Below are 19,838 nucleotides of genomic sequence, written 5' to 3' on the forward strand. Positions count from 1 at the left end.
GGAATTGATAAATTGAGATTCATATGGCACCGTACACGCATTTGAGCATCGCGGACTCTATTAAACCGATACAAACAAAAGCTGTAGCGTTGCTACAACGGCAGCATCCTCTGATTCCTTATTATTTGTTTATGCTCTTGACGATTTTCGTCTCGTTCGTTCTTGCTCGCCGATTTATTTTGGCATTATTTGCTTAAAGTAACCAGATTTGTCTTTACATTGTCTCTATTTCACTCTCTCGCTCAAAGTACACGCTAGGTCAGTTCTCTTGGCAATGAGAAAGCGCGTAAAACTTCACGTAAATGAATAATAAGTGCAACAGAACAACGATCCACACAACAATTTTAATAGCTTTTGAAATTCGTACCGTTTACTTAACGTAATTGTCTATTTTTTTACCATTGTTACATTACAATATCCAAGTGTACTTGAAATGTGTCGTGTTTTTTTTTCTTCATCGGCTGCTTTGTCGAATATTTAATTTGGCATTGTTTTGGCGTTTTTGGCCGTTAGACACACGCATTGCCATGAGAAACATTTAGTATTTTGGCACACCCAAAAAGAAACGGTAATTTTAAAATTGAATTATCTTGCATTTTAATGTAATATGAGCGCGTGTACGATCAGGATCTTTGAATGTGATAAACCATTTAATTGAAATCTTTCGATATCTCCTTTTTGCATGTGATTCGTGTGAAATATGTATGTGTGTGTTTTTCGTTCAAGTTTATTTTCTCATGTTATTCACGTTTGGCGCCTAGACATTTGTTCTTTCTTGTGCATATGCCCAAAGAAAGTTCTTTCGTTCTGTTTATGGGCAATTCATCGGAAATGTATAAAGAAAGAAATTGAAATGCCACACAGTAAAAATGGGTGAGCAAAAAACAATTAGAAAATACGAATTTGACATTACAGGATATGTTATTTTTCACGGCTCCAAGTGTAAAAGATCTTTTTTTCTCGATGGTGCATGTGTCGATGTCTGTCGTTTTGGTTCTTTTTTTTTATCATTCACGCTTATGCCGAAAGACAATTCAGTTAATAGCATTTGGAATATGCACTCTACCATCCATAGATGCTTGGCATTCGATCGTTCTTTGAATATATGTATTGCCATTTGTCGAGTAAACACGACAAAATCATTTAGAACACAACGCCTTGCGGCGCTTCACTTTTTACATTATCGTTCATTTTCCAATAGCCAAAGTTAAACGGCAACACAACAGACAAAGACAACAAGGTGTTTTCAAACTAACACGGTTGTTTTTATCTTGCTATGTGCGCGCAACAAAACAGTATTGCTAGAATTAGTGATATTTTTTTTTACTCTTTGCAAAGCAAGAGGATCGATAGCGACCGATACGATTCCGACCCTCAATACCATTATCGGTTAAGATATAGTACAAGTTAAATTCATTCTCACGTAATTAAATTAATTGGATGTTGTTCTAGTTGTTTTATGATCAAAAACACTGCATAAAATCTCAACAAATGCTATTTGCTTTGCATGCGTTAGCATATAGATGCGCTCGACGATACAATGTTTTCGACAGATATGTATTTCAGTGGCTGATATTTGTTTGGAATTTTCGCTACTATTTTCAGCTACTTACAAGAAACATTTGCGGCAGAGTATTTGGTGTCATTTAAAAAGTACATTTATTATATTTCCGAATTCAAAATAAATTGGACAAAATCGAAATTATTTTGATAAAAAAGGGATAAAAGGCACAAATAATGGTGAGCGATAATTGTAGATGTTTTTTTTAATGACGAAAACGATTTCTCTTTCAACAACAATGAATACTGATTAGTCGCCGACCAAGCAATTTATCAATGCATATCTTTAGAAAATTCTTGCGAATCATCAACAAACGTAATGAACAAAGAAAAACGCATTTTCGTGATGTCATTTTGTTGCAAAATATAACACACACGAACCTATTTGTATATTCACATAATATAGTTGAGTTGACATAAAGAAAATATATCTATACATACCGTTTTGTGATGAGAATTTCACAGAAGGACAGATGAGTAATTAGAGTTGTTTGAACAGTTTGTGAATTTGCAAAATATGATCACACTTGACAATATTATTTCTGATTTTAATCGATTTCTCACTAAATTAGTGTTGCGTTTATTTTTTTCTTCTTTTTTTTTGTTGTAAAAAATGTTTCTATTTCAAAGCCACAGTAGACAGGCAACAAAAAAAAATGCCGGTATTTTTCCGATCAAATTATAATCTCTTTTTTTTTCAGTTACTCTCAATTTATATTCTCATAAATCTTATCAATGTGATTATTTTGTGGTTAATTTTGTCAAAAAATTCATTATTCAATGTGGAATTTTTCTTTTCAATGAAATTAAATTCGTTTAAAACAGCACAACTAAAAAATTAATAATAATTCACTATTATAATTATACAAGTCAATGTTAAATTTTCGCCGGAAATCAGTTGTAAATTGATTGAGTTAAAAATATGTGTGCAGGTGAGAAACTGCAGCACTTGGTCGCACACACGTCCAGGATATTCGAATGAACATGAATCGTGCAAAAAGGATTGATCGATTGAATGGTCAAATATTTGAAGGAAGAACAAAAAAATATATTTTTTTTGTATATGAATCGCGTAACCAATGAAAATATGTTCGGCCGTAGATGTCACAATAACAATATTTATTTATTTTTCTCTGTATGTGAATATCGAAATTGGATTGTGTTGTGTTTCGTGCACACGTCCGTTCGAGTCGGTTGCCTTAAGTAGACTTGAAGCTTTGGGCCTGATTGTGTATATTGTATGTGTCGGATTTTTGTCAGAGCGCGCCGTGTGTACACATATATTACAAACCAAAAAGCAAGGCGAATAACAGCCGATAGACAAAATGAGTTCCAGTAAACACATTTAATCGGCGCAATCGGGTTTATGTGTATGAGCAACAGAGAAGGAGAGAAACAGAATGGGCGAACAAGCGAACGGGCGCGCATGAGAAGAGAAACGACAATGACTACGAAAGGGGAAAACGAGATACAACGAATTGTGTGAATGAGCAAGAGAATAAGAAGGAAAAAAAAAGTAACGATATTTGGAATACGAAAAACTGTACACACATGAGTAACACTGGCCAAGAAAAAGCTAATGTAGAAGATAGATAATACGCTAAAGTCGTATAGAATATGGTTGTTTCTGTCGCTGCAGACGCTGTTGCTGCTGCTTGGCTATCTGTGTTATACTGTTGCTTTAACTGCTGCCGCTGCTGCGGTTGCTTCTCAAATATGATGTGAACGTTCAAATATTATGCATTCATAAGCCAAATACACATTCTTACATGCACACACAATCGCATCACAACCGAGTCACAGTCAACACTATACTTTTAATAAATCGAAATGGAAATAAGAAGTAACACACCGAAGAGGGAAGAAAATAAGAACGAAAAATTCAGAATTAAAATGAAAAAAAAAAAAAATAAAAATATGAAACAACAACAGAGACAGAGAGAGAAAGAGAGAAAAGAGATCGTAGTAACGAAAAATTAAAAGAAACGAAACCTCTATCTCGAATCTCAAACTACACATATGGGAGCTGTGTATGAAGTAAAGTTACTTAAACGAATATTATATTTTATATACATGGTGGTTCGGACATTGCCTGTACCCGTGTGCATTGTGTAGCCCGCGCGCACAAATCGAGCCCGCTCAGTGTTCAATAGATGAGTGTGTGTATGTTCTTGGCGACACTGTATGCAATTCATTGCACAGTTCATGTGCATGTGGAAGTGTGGGTTGTTTTAATGCATGTTATTACACACTCGATAGAAAAATATTGGCGATTCCGTGATCAGAGAGATGCTACAATGCGCTTATGCTATATGTGTTCGGAAATATTTCTTTCTTTAATTCATTTTATCAATGCTAAAACAATTCAATTTTCGAAAATTTGCTCAATTTTATCAATTACTTCGTATTAGACAGAATAAACTGTTTTCTTCTTTTTCTTGCAGTTCTTTTCACATTTTTCAATAGTCATATTTTGACATATGAAATATTTGTATTTGATTTAAGGATCTTTTCGTCTGTTCTGATTCGTTTATTTTTTCTGTCTTTAAATTTTTCAACCAATTAGTTTCAAAACAAATCTTTGCTTTCACCACTGGTTTGTTCAAAAAAAAAAAAAAAAAAAAAAAAAACTAAAAATGACTCGTTTGTACCACAATAAGGTTCGCATTGCATACACGCTTGTCAACTTGTCGGCACATTGGCGCTTATAACCATAAGCGGTTTCGGAACATATGTAGTAAAGAACGTTCGTTACTGTCATTGCTGTTCGGCTCTTGTAACAAGAATCAGTTTATGGTATTTAATTGTGTTTCTCATATGCGGAAAAGTTTGAAAAGGCTGCTCACAGATAGTCAATGAGACAATGCGGTTTTATTAGATCTCTTTCTCTCTCGGCCTCATTAGTATTGGTATAAGACAAAGCGGACACGCACATGAACCGTTGGTGTCACGAACAATAAACGAGAATTATTATTACATTATTTCATTAAAAAAAAAAAAAAAAAAAAAAAAACAAATTTCTTCAACGTGCTGAAGTCGAAACACTTGGCCATGCTCAAGGTGATTTTGGGAAATTATTCTTTTTTTTGGATCGTTTGCCCTCACTTTCGGTGTTTGTTTTTATATTGATCATCACCTATTTACCGTCGTTCTCATTTTGATTTTGCAGTTTATTTACACTTGTACTTCTCGGTCACTCAAAATAATTTACTCAAAACATTTTGTCAAATCATTCGTAATCACTTCGAAAAGAAGCTTTACAATTCGTTATCTTCTTCAGCGTGTCATCGCTGGATGTGTGTGTACATGACAGTTTTTTTTTTCATCAGCAAACATTTTCATCATTTGTGGCATTTTATGATCTTCGCGCGATTGAAACCGAAACAGAAAAAGCCGAAACCACAAAATGAAATGAAATGAAAAACGCAACCGAAGTGAATTAAAATACGCGCACACACATAAAAAACCAACAGAAAGCATTGAAGCCACCGAATGATATATACATATGCGTATTTTATATATGACATCGCGTTATCTCTATTTCTCTGTGAGGATTTGTTTGGTATGTTTTCTTTCTTTCGGTTTTTTTTTTGCTGGAAAAAAGTCTTAATGCATCTGTTATAGTGTGCTGTGTTTTGGAATTTTGTGTTGTGATTAATATTGTCACATCGGATTAACGTTAAAATTGATTAAATCTCATCGTGGCAACACTCTCGATGTGAGCAAAATGATTCAAGATTAATACCGGTATTTTATTTGTTTGTTTTTTTTTTCGTTGCTTAAATCAAAAGTCACTACTGTATGGCGGAACAGTAGCTTCAAATCGCAAAGCAGCTCACAAGCATATATACACACACACACACTTGTATCGCGACCCGCTTTATGAACTATAAAAACACCTTAAGCAATATCATCATCAACAATTCGAAGAGACGCTCACTTTTCGACATTAAAACATATTTTTCTAAATTACATGACAAAAGAGCGAAATAAAAAAAACACTGACACAAAAGACTACACCAAGCGATGACGACTTTGACGACGACGACAACAGAGCGACACATAAAAAAATAACTACACACACATACTTCGAATGGGAAAAGTACAATAAAAAAAGCAAAGAAGGCTGGCTAATTAGTAGTATTTTGCCGTCCAGTCATAATAAATAATTAATTAACATTCAGTTATGACTATAAATACTCTAAAGCAAACACCATTGGTACACACGTAAAACAACAATTACTCGCTGCTTTTTTGCGACGCGAAAGCTGTAAAAACTCCCCTAAAATTGCACATCTTCGTTTTTTTTTAATTTGAAATTTCAGTTTTTTTTTGTTTTTGGCATCGAATATGGTAGTTCGAATCAACATCTCTTTCAATTAAATTACATCTTTCAATCATTATGAGTTGAATCATAAAATAGCGCCCATGCAAATCGGTTGATGTGTAATCGTTTGTATGTGGGAAAATCATGTTGATTGTTCGAAATGCGACGACGTTGATCCGCCGTCAAATTGAATAATATTCTTGCACAGTCATTTTGTTTTCTTACCAGAATCGATCTGTGGTGTATGTATGCATGTTACTTGCAACTTTCACTCAACACAAATCCATACATTTATGAGTGGTGTTTATTTGTCTTGCAATTTTAGCCGGAGAATTTAAAAGGATAAATATTATTCTGTTGCATTTTGCACACAAAATCTCACGCAATCACTATTTTACAGGGTTATTAGCATTGCTCATTGCGGTGCGACCTTTGCAATTTTTTTTAATGCCATTTAAACCAATTGCTATTCACATCAACCAAACGTACGGTTTAGTTTTTTTTAATGATTTTATAAGGTATTTTTTACTGCAAATATTCAAAGTACAAAGTAAATATGATGCAAAACGTAACCGTTCACAAGTGGATTGATATTTACTTTTGGATTGTAAACAATTTTCAATGAAATATCAACATGTAAGTTTTGGAAATTATAGTAAATCGTATTCATCCACATATCCAAATTGATTACATTCAAGTGGTTGATGTTGGATCCGAAAACTTGAACGTAAGTGAATTATAAATCCTTTTCCGGAAGCAATGCATTTTTAAGCTGAGATTACCAAGGTAAATTTGATCGGAAGCAAAGAAATAGGTTAACCAGAATTTTGACCCTGGAAAATCAAGGGGGAAATGGTCAAAAATCGATGAGGTAGACCAGCCGAAAATCGATTCTATCTAGCGTGTAGCAGTTCCCGATACAAGCAATTCAAAATCGATTACGGCGAGAAAGATTTGGCTCATACACCCTTGACGAATTGAAAGAATTTTCTATGCATGAGTACAGAACAAAAAGAACAAAAAAAAACTTATGAAGTCGAAGACATAAAGGTAATGAATAAATTGAAGTTTACATTTATTAAAATAAATGAAACTTTTGTCATTTTATGCGTATTGTGTACATTTACGGTACAAGGTTAGATAATACGAATAACATTTTTGAATGTAGGAAACACTGTTTTCAATGTTATAAATTTGGTATATGAAAGAAACATTTGGATAAATTAATGTGGTTCTTGCATGTATTTACTTTTGAAAGAAAATTTGTCAACAAAATGTCATTAGATTATTGAATTCTCGCATTGTTTATTTACCATGTTGGTGTCTTTTTTTTGGGAGAAAGTTCATGTTTGATGTTCATATGTTTTATTGAACTTAAAATATCACATCTGATATATAAATTAACATGAATGAAGTATATACTTTGATGAAGCTAAAAATGTGCTACAATTGCATGTCCAATTATTAATAAAAATGAAAGAAATTCCACTTAGCGTTTATTTTAATTGATTTCATTCATAAAACTCAAGCGCACTGTCATCAGCACGAGAGTTAAATTTATCAACCGCAAACGCAATGTTTAATTTTTTACAACCTCACATTGTGCGCATACACAGAAGTCAAAAGTAAACGAAACATGAAAAAATATATAAAACAAACAAGCAACAAAGAACAAATGCCGGGACCGACAAATACTTTCTATTTCCATATGATTGTCATACAAGTAGTTTGATTGTTGCACACATTTTGGTTTTATTCATTTTTTGTGTGTGACTTGGTGTCTTTAGTATATGAGTGGCATATACAGAGATGTGGTCAATCTGATATGGGTGGCATATAACCGATATTGAAGATGATGAAAAATGTAAGCGACGTTCTGCCATTTCTTCAATCATTTTATCGAATAAATTACTTCAAACAACTGGTAATACAATTAATGGGTCGATTCGGGCAATCACACACACACACACATGTCTACGTACTACGGCACTAACAGAGTGAACAAAAATTAAGCGAAATTAAAATTTCATTAAATTTATGAAGTCGTCGATTTGTGGCGTAGCCGCCTCTGACTAACTATATTTGTTTTCAACTTAATTTAAATTTATACACACGTAATTTAATTTAAAGACTTGAGTTGATATAGCCACTTTCTTGTGAATTGTCTGTGCGATGAAAAAAATGAGTTTCAATGAAATTTGGAATTGATTTTTTTTTTTTGGTTTTGAATTGACCAGCATTGTTTTTGTTTACTTTTCCGCGCATACTACTGCGGAGAACATTTTTTTTTTTTTGGTTTAGGTGAATTGAAATTTCCTGTAGAGAAACCACAAAAAAAACCGAGACGTAATTTAAATTCTAAGAAAACAATTGAATATGCTAATTGAAATTGAAAAGAAAAAAATATTCGAAATTGAACTGATAACGACTCCCAACCACATACATATCAATACTATTATTTGGTCGTTTCTTTTTTTTGTGGCGTCCGACATTTATGTGTGAAATCAGAGAAAAAAAAAACTTTAACTATATTCGAACATTTTTTTTTCACTCATCCGGTTTGTACACCACACCAAATTTACATTCTTATTTTATTGTGACACTGTATGCGTGCGCGAGTGATCGTAAAAATGTCACATTTTAGAATAGAGAAAGTAAAGGAAAAGGATATAGATAGGTAGATGACGAAAAATAATAATCGCTTTCATATCCGTTCTTCGAAGTGGAAATCGTTATTTCATTCAAATTGAGTGTATATTGCGTGTTGATTCTTGCGATGGGAACCATTCTCAACGTTTGAAAATAATGCAGTAATAAAGTATAACATTAATGCCATCGCTGTCCAAGCGATTTACATTGTAGCGAAATACACGACGAGAGAAAGAAAGAAGATGCGATTCAAATGTAAAACAATAATTCAAAAAAAAAAAGAATTGAGAAGAAAAAAAAGCACCATTGTAGAATTACTTTTGCAAAGCAAAAGGTGTAATAGAGACTCTTGTTCTGTATCTATTTGGCTTTGGTTAACATGAATAGCAATGAAGCGGTATGCGAAAAATGCAGGCATCACACCAACATTCGGTGCACCGAAGAAGAAGAAAGGGCAGAAGAGTGTGGCGAGATGGAAAAATCAATGTGAGCGATGCAAAAGAACGATGGCAAAAAAGAGCGTCAAAGCCACACATGTCCATTTGGTCATATCTCATTTTAAATGAAATTATGTCAACCTTTTGCCATCGAAAGTGTTATTTATTACAGAATAAATGTAATCGTGGTTCAATATTATTAGCACCTAATAGGATCGAATCGATTGTGGCATTTTACAAATGGAGATGCAAACGCGCTGACTCGTTTGCGCATTGAAACGTATAAAATAGTCAACGTGGTCAGAGACGACGAACGATGAAAAATATCGCCAAGAATATGAAGAGCGAAAGCCGTATATGCACAATATAACAGCAACTCTGTCTAAATGAGATATTGCACAGCTGGTTGCTGGTATTGATGAGTCTATTTACAGCGTTCGATTTTTGTTCGGTTGATGCTTTTTGGTATTCTTTAAAAAAATATTTGCGGGTGCGCGAACTCATCATTCTCTTTTCGAGAATATTGTGTATCTTTATCTCATTCTCATGCATTGCTTGCATTCCCTCTTATTCAAGTGCATGGAAAAGAAGGTGTGTTTTGTCGTTATTTCGAAAGATTGCGTATGCATTTTATTTTGTGTGAACAAACTAATCAACTGGAATGGTTCAGGTTCTTTTCTTTCTTTGCTTTTGTTTTTCTCTCCGCCATCTATTCGATACGCTTCGAAATTTTGATTAAGTTCAAATTTCAAAACGTTAAACCGCATCAATGTATTCGCATAATTTATACCAGAATGATGAGCACGGAAATTTTTACCGTACCGGCACTTTACCGGCGCTGAGAAAGTAAGCAATTGCGAAAAAAGCAAGACAGAGAGAAATTGTGAGGCTGGGAGAGAGAGAGAGAGAGCGAGTAAGACATTTAAAAATGATTGAGCCGGCTACATTGTAGCGAAACAGCCACAATCACACATATAAACAAATTGAAAATGTACGTTTTTTAAAGCCAGGATCGAGTCGACAAACTGCGCGAATTTTAGCGATTGTTGACTTCATTGACTTCGTCGATGTGAATTCATTTTTTGTATAATGGCACTCTATATGGCCTGAACTTATAGAAAACTGCAATGTGCTTGGAGCTCTCTGGCACCGAATGAATGGCCAGGTCGATTGGGTCAAACTATTTATGTCGATTTATTTTCAATTTAGTTGATTTTTATTTATTTTTTATTTTTGCATCAATCAAATGGCCTATCATTAAGTTAAAGCTGTCAAGATATTAATGCATATCTGCATTGGAACAGGATACAAAAAATAAACTAAAATGTAAGACAATTTGCGAAAAAGGAAATGAACCTAATCAACCGTTTTGAACTCGAAAACGAAGAGAGAAAAAAATGGAGCAACAAATTTGGTCGGTAGACACCAACTGTGGCCGGTATACAAATAAATTGAATCGATGTATTCGGGTGCAACATCTGTTGCATCCATTCGTACTAGATTGAACCAAATGAGCGCAAATAAAAAATATGCCGAAAACTGCTACTGTCAAAAACCACTTGATGTGCAACAGTCAATCACTTGTTGCTCTCACTCTCTGTCCCTCAGTGTATAACAGGCAAATTTACATTTAAAATGTACGATGAAACGAAAGAATAAAGTAAAACTCTCAACGAACGTCATCGATGACAATCATATAATCCCGTTTAAATGATTTTTTTTTCGGTATACAAGTACTCTGAATGGATTCGATGGCACACAAAAAAATACAAGCCAACAGATAATAATGAGCTCAAAATAGAAAAGCAAACGAATCGAATGTAATAGCAAAGCAGAGCGAATTTATTAGCGATAACCGTCGTTTTATCGCATTTGAAAAATAGAAAAAAAAAAAACAAATTCTTGATTATGCGATGTAACAAATTCTTGATTGCTTCTTTCTTTGCTCCACACTTGAAAATCAAACCGAATGTTGTCAGAATGCACTTGAGAACAATAGGAATGCGTAGTAGTACAAAAATTCGAATTTGTCATCATGACAACATTGAAAATTAATTATTTTATTCGTTCACTCACCGAAATGTTTTTAAAACAGCTTCCAAACAATGAACTGTGTCACTTCACTATTGATAGTTTGTTTTTGTTTGTTATGTTTCACCTTGTACAAATTGACAATAAAAGTCACAAACGACGACAACTACTTGTCAATAAGTCGAATACTACGAATTTTTTTTTTCTTCGTCGTTTCGATTGTTCTTGAAACTCTTTTTTTCTTCTATCTCTCGTTTGTATTCTGTTTTTATGTCCAATTTATACCGCGTATTTACCAAATAAAAAACACTTTCAATTTTATTTGCATCACACTCGCCACAAATTATTTTAACTTTTGCAATAATTCGTTGGTTTGGTAGCGATTTGGAAAAAGATAAAATCAAAATAAGAAAAACAAAATCAAAAATATACATCCAAAACAAACAATAATCTACATGTGAGTGTGATTTGTGTGTTTCACTGTTTTTAACACACGGCAATACGTCAATCAACTCACGTTGAAGTTGTATGAACACAATACGTAAGACAGACAGAGCGAATATATGATTCAAAACTGAAACATACATATACATCTCGGGCACGTTCGTATGTGTGAATGATTCATTTCAATATGCATCGCAATCCATATTAGGACGCAATTATTCTGATCGGCTTCAGACACATGGATACAAACATATACGTTGCTACTGATTTATTAGCATACAATTGTCATGGTTTTTTATTCGCAATTTTATTGCGAATCTAATAAAAAAAGAGAACAGAATGGTTATTGTTTTGTTTTATTTCCAACTGTTTTGTAGTTGCTGTGACAAATGAATTTGAAGTTTGACAGCTCAAACAGTTGTTGTATTTTTAGTACAAAAATCGAACGAATGTGTCATGGAATCATCAAGAATATACTAAATTGGAGCGATTTTTGAATGTTCACAGTTTCGTTATGAGATTTTTTTTTAAAACTTAAATTAGTATCAAATCATTTAAAATCAATGAAAATTTTCACTTTTTTCAAGATCAAAATTATTTATTTAAAATTCCGATACAATTTTTATTTAAAAGGTTGACATTTTGAATACGATCTGAAAAATATATTTTTTCTTCGAAAAAATGAATTTAAAATAAAAGTCTTTCCAGTTTTTATTGTGCCACTCCTGTTCTTGGCGTAAAATTGACGTACAATCCGTCACGTGCTTGATATAAAAATGCACGAATATCCATGACGAATGGTTTTTGTTTCGGTGATACGTTAATTTTGAAATCACGTACAATCGATGCCAAACCGGCCTTCGTTTGTGCCATTGCGAATTTGATGCCCGTACACATTCTCGGACCCTCACCAAATGGCAAATAAACGGCCTTATGTCTATTTCGGCGTTCTTCTTCGTTGAATCGATTCGGATCAAATACTTCGGGTTCTGGATAATGTTTTGGATCCCTGAAATTATTTTTCATGAGTAAAATTTTGATTCGAAAATTGAAATGTTGCAAAACACGACTTACATATGCAATGCACGTGCACAAATCTGGATTGGTGTTCCTGGATGAAGTGTGACTGGTTCTTTTTGGCCTTCGATCAATGGCAGAGTGTATTCTTTGGTACAAACTTTACTAATTAATGGCGCAACAACATTCAATCGCATTGTTTCATGAATGACATTGTCTAGGTATTCCATTTCTTGAAGTGCTTCAAATGTAAATTCTCCATCATATTTTGCTAATACGTCGCTGATTTCTTCGTATAAACGTTCTTGAATGTCGGGATTTCGGGCCATTTCATAGATTGCAAATCCCAAAACACTACTTGATGTTTCATAGCCTTCGACAAATAATGTAAGCGAGTATCCCGCTAGTTCGATGTCATTGATATCTTAAAAATAAATCGAGAATATTTTGACTACCGACAATTTTTATGTAAACCAAAAATCAAGAACTTACCATATTTTTCGACGGAGTTTAGTAACATTTGAAATAGATCTTCTTGTTGTAATGGTGAATGTTTTCGTTCCTCTCGAAGTTGACGCACCAGTCCTTGGAACCATTCGTCTACATCGGCCGGTACAAATGCAAATGGAATGACATCGCGAAGAATTGGACAGATTGACATCATCATCAGCTTGATTCCACCCCAAAATGTAGGCTGGAATATTTTTTTGCCCATATCACGGAACTCCGATTTTTTATCCGTAAAACATTGTGAATCAATGCTGAACGAACAACGAATTACATTTTGGGTCGCAAATCGAGATGCCAACTGGAAAATTTTGGTGGGAGAAAACAAGCAAACAAATTTAAAGCATATTCAATAATCAAAAGGGAATAAATGAAAGAAAATTCGACTTACCGCCTTTGCTTCAATATCTTTATTTTGTGGAATAGTTTTTAAATAATTTGATAGTTTATCACAGCTATCTTTCACCAATGGATACAATGTCCGAACCTGTTAACAACAATAAAAACATTTCAATTATTAAAAAAGAAATAAATTTCGTATTTGTCGAGTGCTTATTTTATAAAATTTTGATTGTAATAAATGATTTTACCTTGAATAAAGTTAGCAATGGTGTGAGAACACTTCGACCTTTTCGCCAGCTATCGTGAGTCGCAACAAATGGATTGTGTGCCATCAGTGGATCGTATTTTTTGTTAAAATCCTGTTCGTTAACGTGGAAATTGAAATGATCTTTGATAAGAACATCTTTGATCAAATCTGGGTCGCGTAAATTAACGGCAGGATTTAGAATTTTATAATAGCCAGAGTATGGTACGTTGGAGTATTCACTGAGTAAAGAAAAATCAAAAGAATTAATTTTTGCTTGTTTCGATTCACTCTCGATTCGAAAGTTTTTCTAAAGAAAAAGAGAAATCTGGCTACTTACTTGTACCATTTTTCGCATAATAATGCAATGTGCGATGACATTGTAATGGTTTCCAGTACATTTCCAAAGAAGAATAACGGCTCGGGGCATGGAACGCTACATAAGAATAAGAAATTTGTATCTTTTACATTTAATAAGCTTAATATCTACTCAACCTACCCCAATCGTTTCCAGTATGAATAGCGCCATTGTACGTATACGTAGGCAAGTATTGATACGGTAAAAAGTAAAACGATGAATATCATTTTCTCGGTGTTGGTTCTTTCTTTCTTTCTCTCTGTATTGTTTTTTTTTTCAGCGACGACAAATTACTTATAACGATAATAAATAATAATTAAGTTTTTCGATAAAGTGTTAATGTTTAGTTTTCGAAATTTTTCACGGTTCCAAAACTGTTTCACCATCGAGACCACTATTTCTTGCGGATTGCGAAGAAAACGATGAATTTCGGTGAGGTGGTTGTGGGCTGTTCAACACTCTTCACTTGTGTGTGCTATCTGCCTGGCTTTCAAATTCAGACTCTGTTTATGATCGAAGCAAGAGCCCGCTTTTAAATAAAAATCGATCATCGATCTATTGCGATAAAGTGCACATACACAGATTACATGATTTTACACAGAGAAAAAACTTTCCATCCAGTGTCCACTTGGTTGCTACGTGTCCGTTTTTTTTTTCAATTGAATGATAACATTGATGGCTATGATATGTGTGTCCAGTTTATGCCGTGCTGTACTACACAATGAAGCTGGCAACGACATCATTTTCACAAAAAATAAAAACAAAAACTGTATGACAAGGGAATGTAAACAAATTGTTATTATTGGTAAACAAATAAATAATAATAAACAAGAAAATAGTGAATGGGACACACGTTAAAAATAGATATTTATTGTTTGTGATTCAAATAATAGAGTCTCGTGCGTATTTTCTCATTTAATCATTCGTGACCGATAAATACTTATTTAATGATTGCCATCGAAAAAAAAAGAGAATTCAAAGTAATCAGAGTAGTATAATTGATTGGTTCGAAAAAAGCAAGAAAAAAATAGGTGATAATAAACACTTGAAAATTCAAATGTTCAATGTTTTCGATAAAGTTGATACGAAATATTGTGCAATAATGAAAGGAAACGTGATTTGGAAATGGCGAGAAGAATTATTTGAAATCTCTTTTTAATTTTTTCAAGTCGTTCTTGTGCCAAAAATCCCAATCGATTACAATTTTGAATGGAATTTTTTTGAAGAAAAATTACATTGTAACTCTTATCATTATCATATTTCTTATAATTCTTTCTACAATGTATTTTACATGGAAAAAAAATCACATTTGCAAACACAATCGATTTGCGTAATAAGATGTTTGATTTATTTATAACAGTTATGTAGTTATGCACTTGAGTGATAACGATCAAGACTTATATAAATTTTCAATTGTTTGATTCGCTTGTGTTATTGATAATATAATGAATTCAATTGCAGGTCACTTTGATTTGTAAAATTCGGGTGACTTTGGTTTAAAAATTAAAATTGAATTTAAAAAAAATGATCGATCACGATTTTCAAGTGCAAAAAAACTGAAACTCATGCACAAAAACTTGAGTTTCAACGATATCGCATACATAACGTCATCGCTAGAAAAAATAAATAAGAAAAAACTGTAAACAAACAAAACTACCATGTTTCAACTAGTAGTTTCAATACCTTTACTAGTTCCAAAGTCTTGACAGTATCGATTTCCATCAAATGGAAGATATGAATTCTCGTCAAATAGTATGGATAATGTGAAATGTAAGAATTCATTGAAATCTCCAAATCGTTCAGTAGAATTTCTGGCGCAAGAGTTCCATTGAACCTTTTTCATATTAGTACATTTCCGCTATTTCAAATGAACAATAACAGTGAAGGAACACAATATGTGTATGACCTAAAATTGTTTTGTTTAAAGAGGCGCCTATTTGCTTGCTTTGTTGATTATTTGATTAACATCAGACAAAGTGATAACGTATTTAGAGGCATTTTAAAAATTCCAAAATTTGCCTTCAGTCTAAAATTCAAATTTATCAATAAAAATAAAATTCCGAAAATTTTCCGTCATTTGTTAATAACTTTTTTTTTTATTTCAATTTGATTTTAAGTGAGTTGTACTTTTTTCGTATAACAAAAATTATGCATATACATGCTATCCAACTCAATGCAATTGTGGCAAATGTTATTTTTCCGCTGAGATTTGCATTTCCAATGGGAATATTTGCACTTAACGATTTCCGAGAGAAATTCTGCGAACATTAAATAAAATTATGATTGTGACCGCAATTTACAATAATAAAAATGCTTCAAAACAAACGTACATCATACTCCACTTGAATATATTTACATCGATGTCGTAGATCTTTGCACAGCATCCAGGTAGTCTTTGAATCATTTGGTATTGGAACATCTTCATTAACTTCCACATAAAGTTCTGGATAAGTTATGTTCACCGTTACAAAACTAGACAATGAAAACGAAATATTTTTTTAAAAAACAATCTATGCTAGAACTGGAAATAATCAATGGTGTAGAGAAAATCAATGTTTACCTCTTTTTACCTGGCTGATGATATCGAAAGTGCACTGGAAGCGATATCGTTTGCAAAAATGCAGTTGTACCAAACAAGTGAATGTGAAACGGTTCCGATTTTTCGGTTGGTTTTTCGATGTCAATGAATGGTTTGTCGATGAAATAATTAATCTGTAAAGAATGCAAAGCTATATCAATTGCCGAATAATCGATGACTTTTGATGATGTTTGGTGGTTTACCTTATCAAATCGACTTAAATCGTCCAGTTGATCGGTGCTAACATAAACACTAGCCGGCAATGGTTGCTTGATAAGGAATGTATGTTGTTTTGCCTGTAAGTCGGGAAATACGACAGCATACTCCAAGTCGCTGTGAATAATTTGAATGTTTTGAAACCTTTATAGGATAAATGTGATAAAAAAAATTGAATTAACCAACCGGTGAAAACCTGAGCTCTTCAACTGAACCGTTAGTTTGGCATTTTCTGCCCGGCAAAATCGATAACCAACTACAAATAAAACCGTAAATATCAGTCGATTTACATGGTTCATTCTTGATGTGCGTATTTTTTTGGCTGAATTAGAAATGATTTGTTTACATGTCGTGTTTTTCCCTGTTGACAGATCCGCATAGCTAGCTAGTGTGCTGCCATCTGGGTGTCTAATGTTTAAGCAATTGTTCTAATATATGACACATGGAACAACAACAATATGAATTAATCTGATTGACAGACAAAATCACGAAAGATATATGTACATGTGTTCACATAATCACCGTACAATGTAACTGAAGTGAATCGCTCAAAAGTCACATTTTGCATTTACACCAATCCGGTTCCTATTATATCATACAGAATTATTCCAAAATAGAATTTCTGCTGTTGATGCATTTGTGCTGAGAGCTATATTACATAGTCTGTGTTCGGTGTTTTTCCGAATGACCGAAACGTGTTTGATGAACATTTCTTTTTTAATTCAATCCGAATAGGAATTTCGAATTGACAACACAAATAAATAATATATCGGAGCGCTCAGAGTAAACGAAATCAATTAACATGTTATTAAGACTGACCAATTTGTCGAAGACATTGTTATCGAAACATAAACAGTAAGTGATCTTTATCTTTTTGATTTTCGGAAGTAATTTTTTTTTTTCAAATTTAATTATGATTTTAGGTTCGCAACAGCGTATAAATCGCACAAACAACTATTTACATCGACTACGAATCGAGATCAACGTCAATATTCAACTAGTATACCGCTCAACGAACAAATAGTCACACCATATCCACCATTATCTAAGCCATTAGATGGATTGCCGCTCGTTGAGTATGCAAAACCAACGATTGGACCGCGCGAAACTCAAATAACAACACTACCAAATGGATTGAGAGTTGCATCAGAAAGTCGATTCGGTCAATTTTGCACAATTGGAGGTAAGATCAAATGGTCTATCATTTGGATTATTAAACATGAGCTTTAATCAATGACATTGTGGACTTTCAGTTGTAGTTGACTCAGGACCAAGATATGAAGTGGCATTCCCGAGTGGTGTTTCACATTTCTTGGAGAAATTAGCTTTTCATGTAAGAATTTCTATTCGTTGTTTTTTTTTTTGCATTATGTTTATTTGACAACGGTTTCTCTTCGATAAACAAAATATCAATTTATCTTATCATTGACACGGTTTCGATTTCAGTCAACTCAAGAGTTTTCGGACAAAGATAAAATTTTACGTGCTATGGAAAAACATGGTGGAATATGTGATTGTCAAAGTTCACGCGACACATTTATTTATGCATCGAGTGCCGATCGTCGTGGTATTGAGACTGTAACACGAGTATTGGCCGAAGCGGTACTCCGTCCAAAACTTGAAGAATTTGAAATTGATTTTGCACGACAAGCGGTGCTATTCGAATTGGAAACACTTAATATGCGACCGGAACAAGAACCAATTCTAATGGATCGAATTCATGCGGCCGCTTATCGTGGTAATACATTGGGCTTACCAAAACTATGTCCACAAGAAAATGCAGAGAAAATTGACAGAGACGTATTATTATCATTTTTGCAATTGCATCACACACCATCACGTATGGTTGTGGCCGGCGTTGGTGTCGATCACGATGAACTCGTTAAACATGTTGAAAAATATTTCACAATGGAAAGTACATGGGAATTGGAGACGCTAAAAAATACAAGCATTACTACAGTAGATAAATCAGTCGCCCAATACACTGGCGGAGAGATCAAAGTACGGAAGAATTTTTTTAATGACCTTGAATAATTTATCTATATATGTGTGTGAATTTGAATTTTTTTTTTTTTCAGGAAGAATGTGATATTCCAATTTTCACGGCAGCTGGTTTGCCGGAGCTGGCGCATGTTGTGATTGGCCTAGAAGGAACATCACATCAAGATCCAGATTTTGTAGCAGTGTGTGTGCTGAATTTGATGATGGGCGGCGGTGGATCATTTTCGGCCGGAGGACCTGGAAAAGGAATGTACAGTCGATTGTATAGAAATGTATTGAATCAATATCATTGGATGTACAGTGCAACTGCCTCAAATCACGTTTATGTAGACAGTGGACTTTTCTGCATTCATGTCAGCGCACCACCACAACATATTGGCAATGCAGTTAAAGTAATAACACGTGAAATGGTTGCAATGGCATTAGAACCCGGTTCGGAGGAATTACGACGTGCCAAGACACAGCTACAATCGGTACTGCTCATGAATTTGGAAGCAAGACCAGTCGTTTTTGAAGACATTGTACGGCAAGTTCTTGTCACCGGAACACGCAAAAAACCAGAACATTTCATGGAAGCAATTGGTTAGTACAAAAAAAAACGAAATCGTATAAACGCTTTTCTGTTTATTTTCTCTTGAAAATTCAACATCGAATGAAAATGATTGACTCCAAAGCTAATTAACAAGCCTTTAATTTTAATTCCAGAAAAAATAACCGCAGAAGACATTCAACGTGTAGCAAAACGTATACTCTCGTCACCACCATCATTGGCAGCTCGCGGAAATATTAAAGGAATACCGGAGCTCAAAGACATTCAAAATGGCTTGATGAATAGTGACGGAAGTTTTTCGAAATCAACATTAAATCGATTACCAAATTTTTCATTATTCAGATAAAATAACGGACAATTTTTGTGTACAATTAATATAATAAATCCTACCCAAAAAAAATTGAAAAATTGAGGTGTAATTTCCAATAATAAATTCATTTTGACGTTCAAAAAAAAGTTTTGCAAAGTAAAAAATGACCCAAATTGAATTAAAGCATTTTATATAATAATTAGAGCTTGACGCGATCGAGAAAATGAAATACGCAAATAAAATTCCTCATTAAAATATATTTATTTT

At 33.6% G+C, this 19,838-nt stretch overlaps 4 protein-coding genes across 5 annotated transcripts in view; 1 reads left to right on the top strand and 3 right to left on the bottom strand.

The window, feature by feature from the left end:
- Positions 1 to 11,494, bottom strand: part of LOC116352350 (protein N-terminal asparagine amidohydrolase) — a 43,927-nt gene extending 32,433 nt beyond the window's left edge. The window contains exon 1 of one of the 2 annotated variants that reach the window (XM_031784872.1): positions 11,050 to 11,494. The gene's annotated coding sequence lies outside the window, so the exon portion shown is untranslated. Of the gene's footprint in view, positions 1 to 2,001; positions 2,779 to 11,049 lie in introns of those variants that run through there. The other variant, XM_031784873.1, reaches the window with a different exon arrangement.
- Positions 11,495 to 12,095: 601 nt separating this feature from the next.
- On the bottom strand, positions 12,096 to 14,430 carry LOC116352193 (probable cytochrome P450 6a13). Its single transcript, XM_031784594.1, has 7 exons — positions 14,058 to 14,430; positions 13,899 to 13,994; positions 13,563 to 13,800; positions 13,364 to 13,459; positions 12,958 to 13,273; positions 12,523 to 12,889; positions 12,096 to 12,457 (listed from the first exon to the last, which is right to left on the bottom strand). The coding sequence occupies exons 1-7, from the start codon at positions 14,141 to 14,143 to the stop codon at positions 12,160 to 12,162; spliced, it is 1,497 nt and encodes a 498-aa protein (XP_031640454.1). The 5' UTR covers positions 14,144 to 14,430; the 3' UTR covers positions 12,096 to 12,159.
- Positions 14,431 to 15,992: 1,562 nt separating this feature from the next.
- On the bottom strand, positions 15,993 to 17,104 carry LOC116352629 (phosphatidylinositol-glycan biosynthesis class X protein). Its single transcript, XM_031785360.1, has 5 exons — positions 16,897 to 17,104; positions 16,698 to 16,827; positions 16,477 to 16,628; positions 16,247 to 16,388; positions 15,993 to 16,174 (listed from the first exon to the last, which is right to left on the bottom strand). The coding sequence occupies exons 1-5, from the start codon at positions 17,007 to 17,009 to the stop codon at positions 16,013 to 16,015; spliced, it is 699 nt and encodes a 232-aa protein (XP_031641220.1). The 5' UTR covers positions 17,010 to 17,104; the 3' UTR covers positions 15,993 to 16,012.
- A 100-nt stretch (positions 17,105 to 17,204) lies between these two features.
- On the top strand, positions 17,205 to 19,731 carry LOC116352627 (mitochondrial-processing peptidase subunit alpha). Its single transcript, XM_031785359.1, has 6 exons — positions 17,205 to 17,565; positions 17,634 to 17,893; positions 17,964 to 18,043; positions 18,157 to 18,711; positions 18,789 to 19,293; positions 19,417 to 19,731. Exons 1-6 carry the CDS (start codon positions 17,513 to 17,515, stop codon positions 19,605 to 19,607), a joined length of 1,644 nt encoding a protein of 547 aa, XP_031641219.1. The 5' UTR covers positions 17,205 to 17,512; the 3' UTR covers positions 19,608 to 19,731.
- The last annotated feature ends 107 nt before the right edge of the window (positions 19,732 to 19,838 follow it).

Source organism: Contarinia nasturtii, unplaced genomic scaffold (assembly GCF_009176525.2).
Source record: "Contarinia nasturtii isolate CC-2019 unplaced genomic scaffold, AAFC_CNas_1.1 Cnas_scaffold_187, whole genome shotgun sequence".
Lineage (NCBI taxonomy): Eukaryota > Metazoa > Arthropoda > Insecta > Diptera > Cecidomyiidae > Contarinia > Contarinia nasturtii.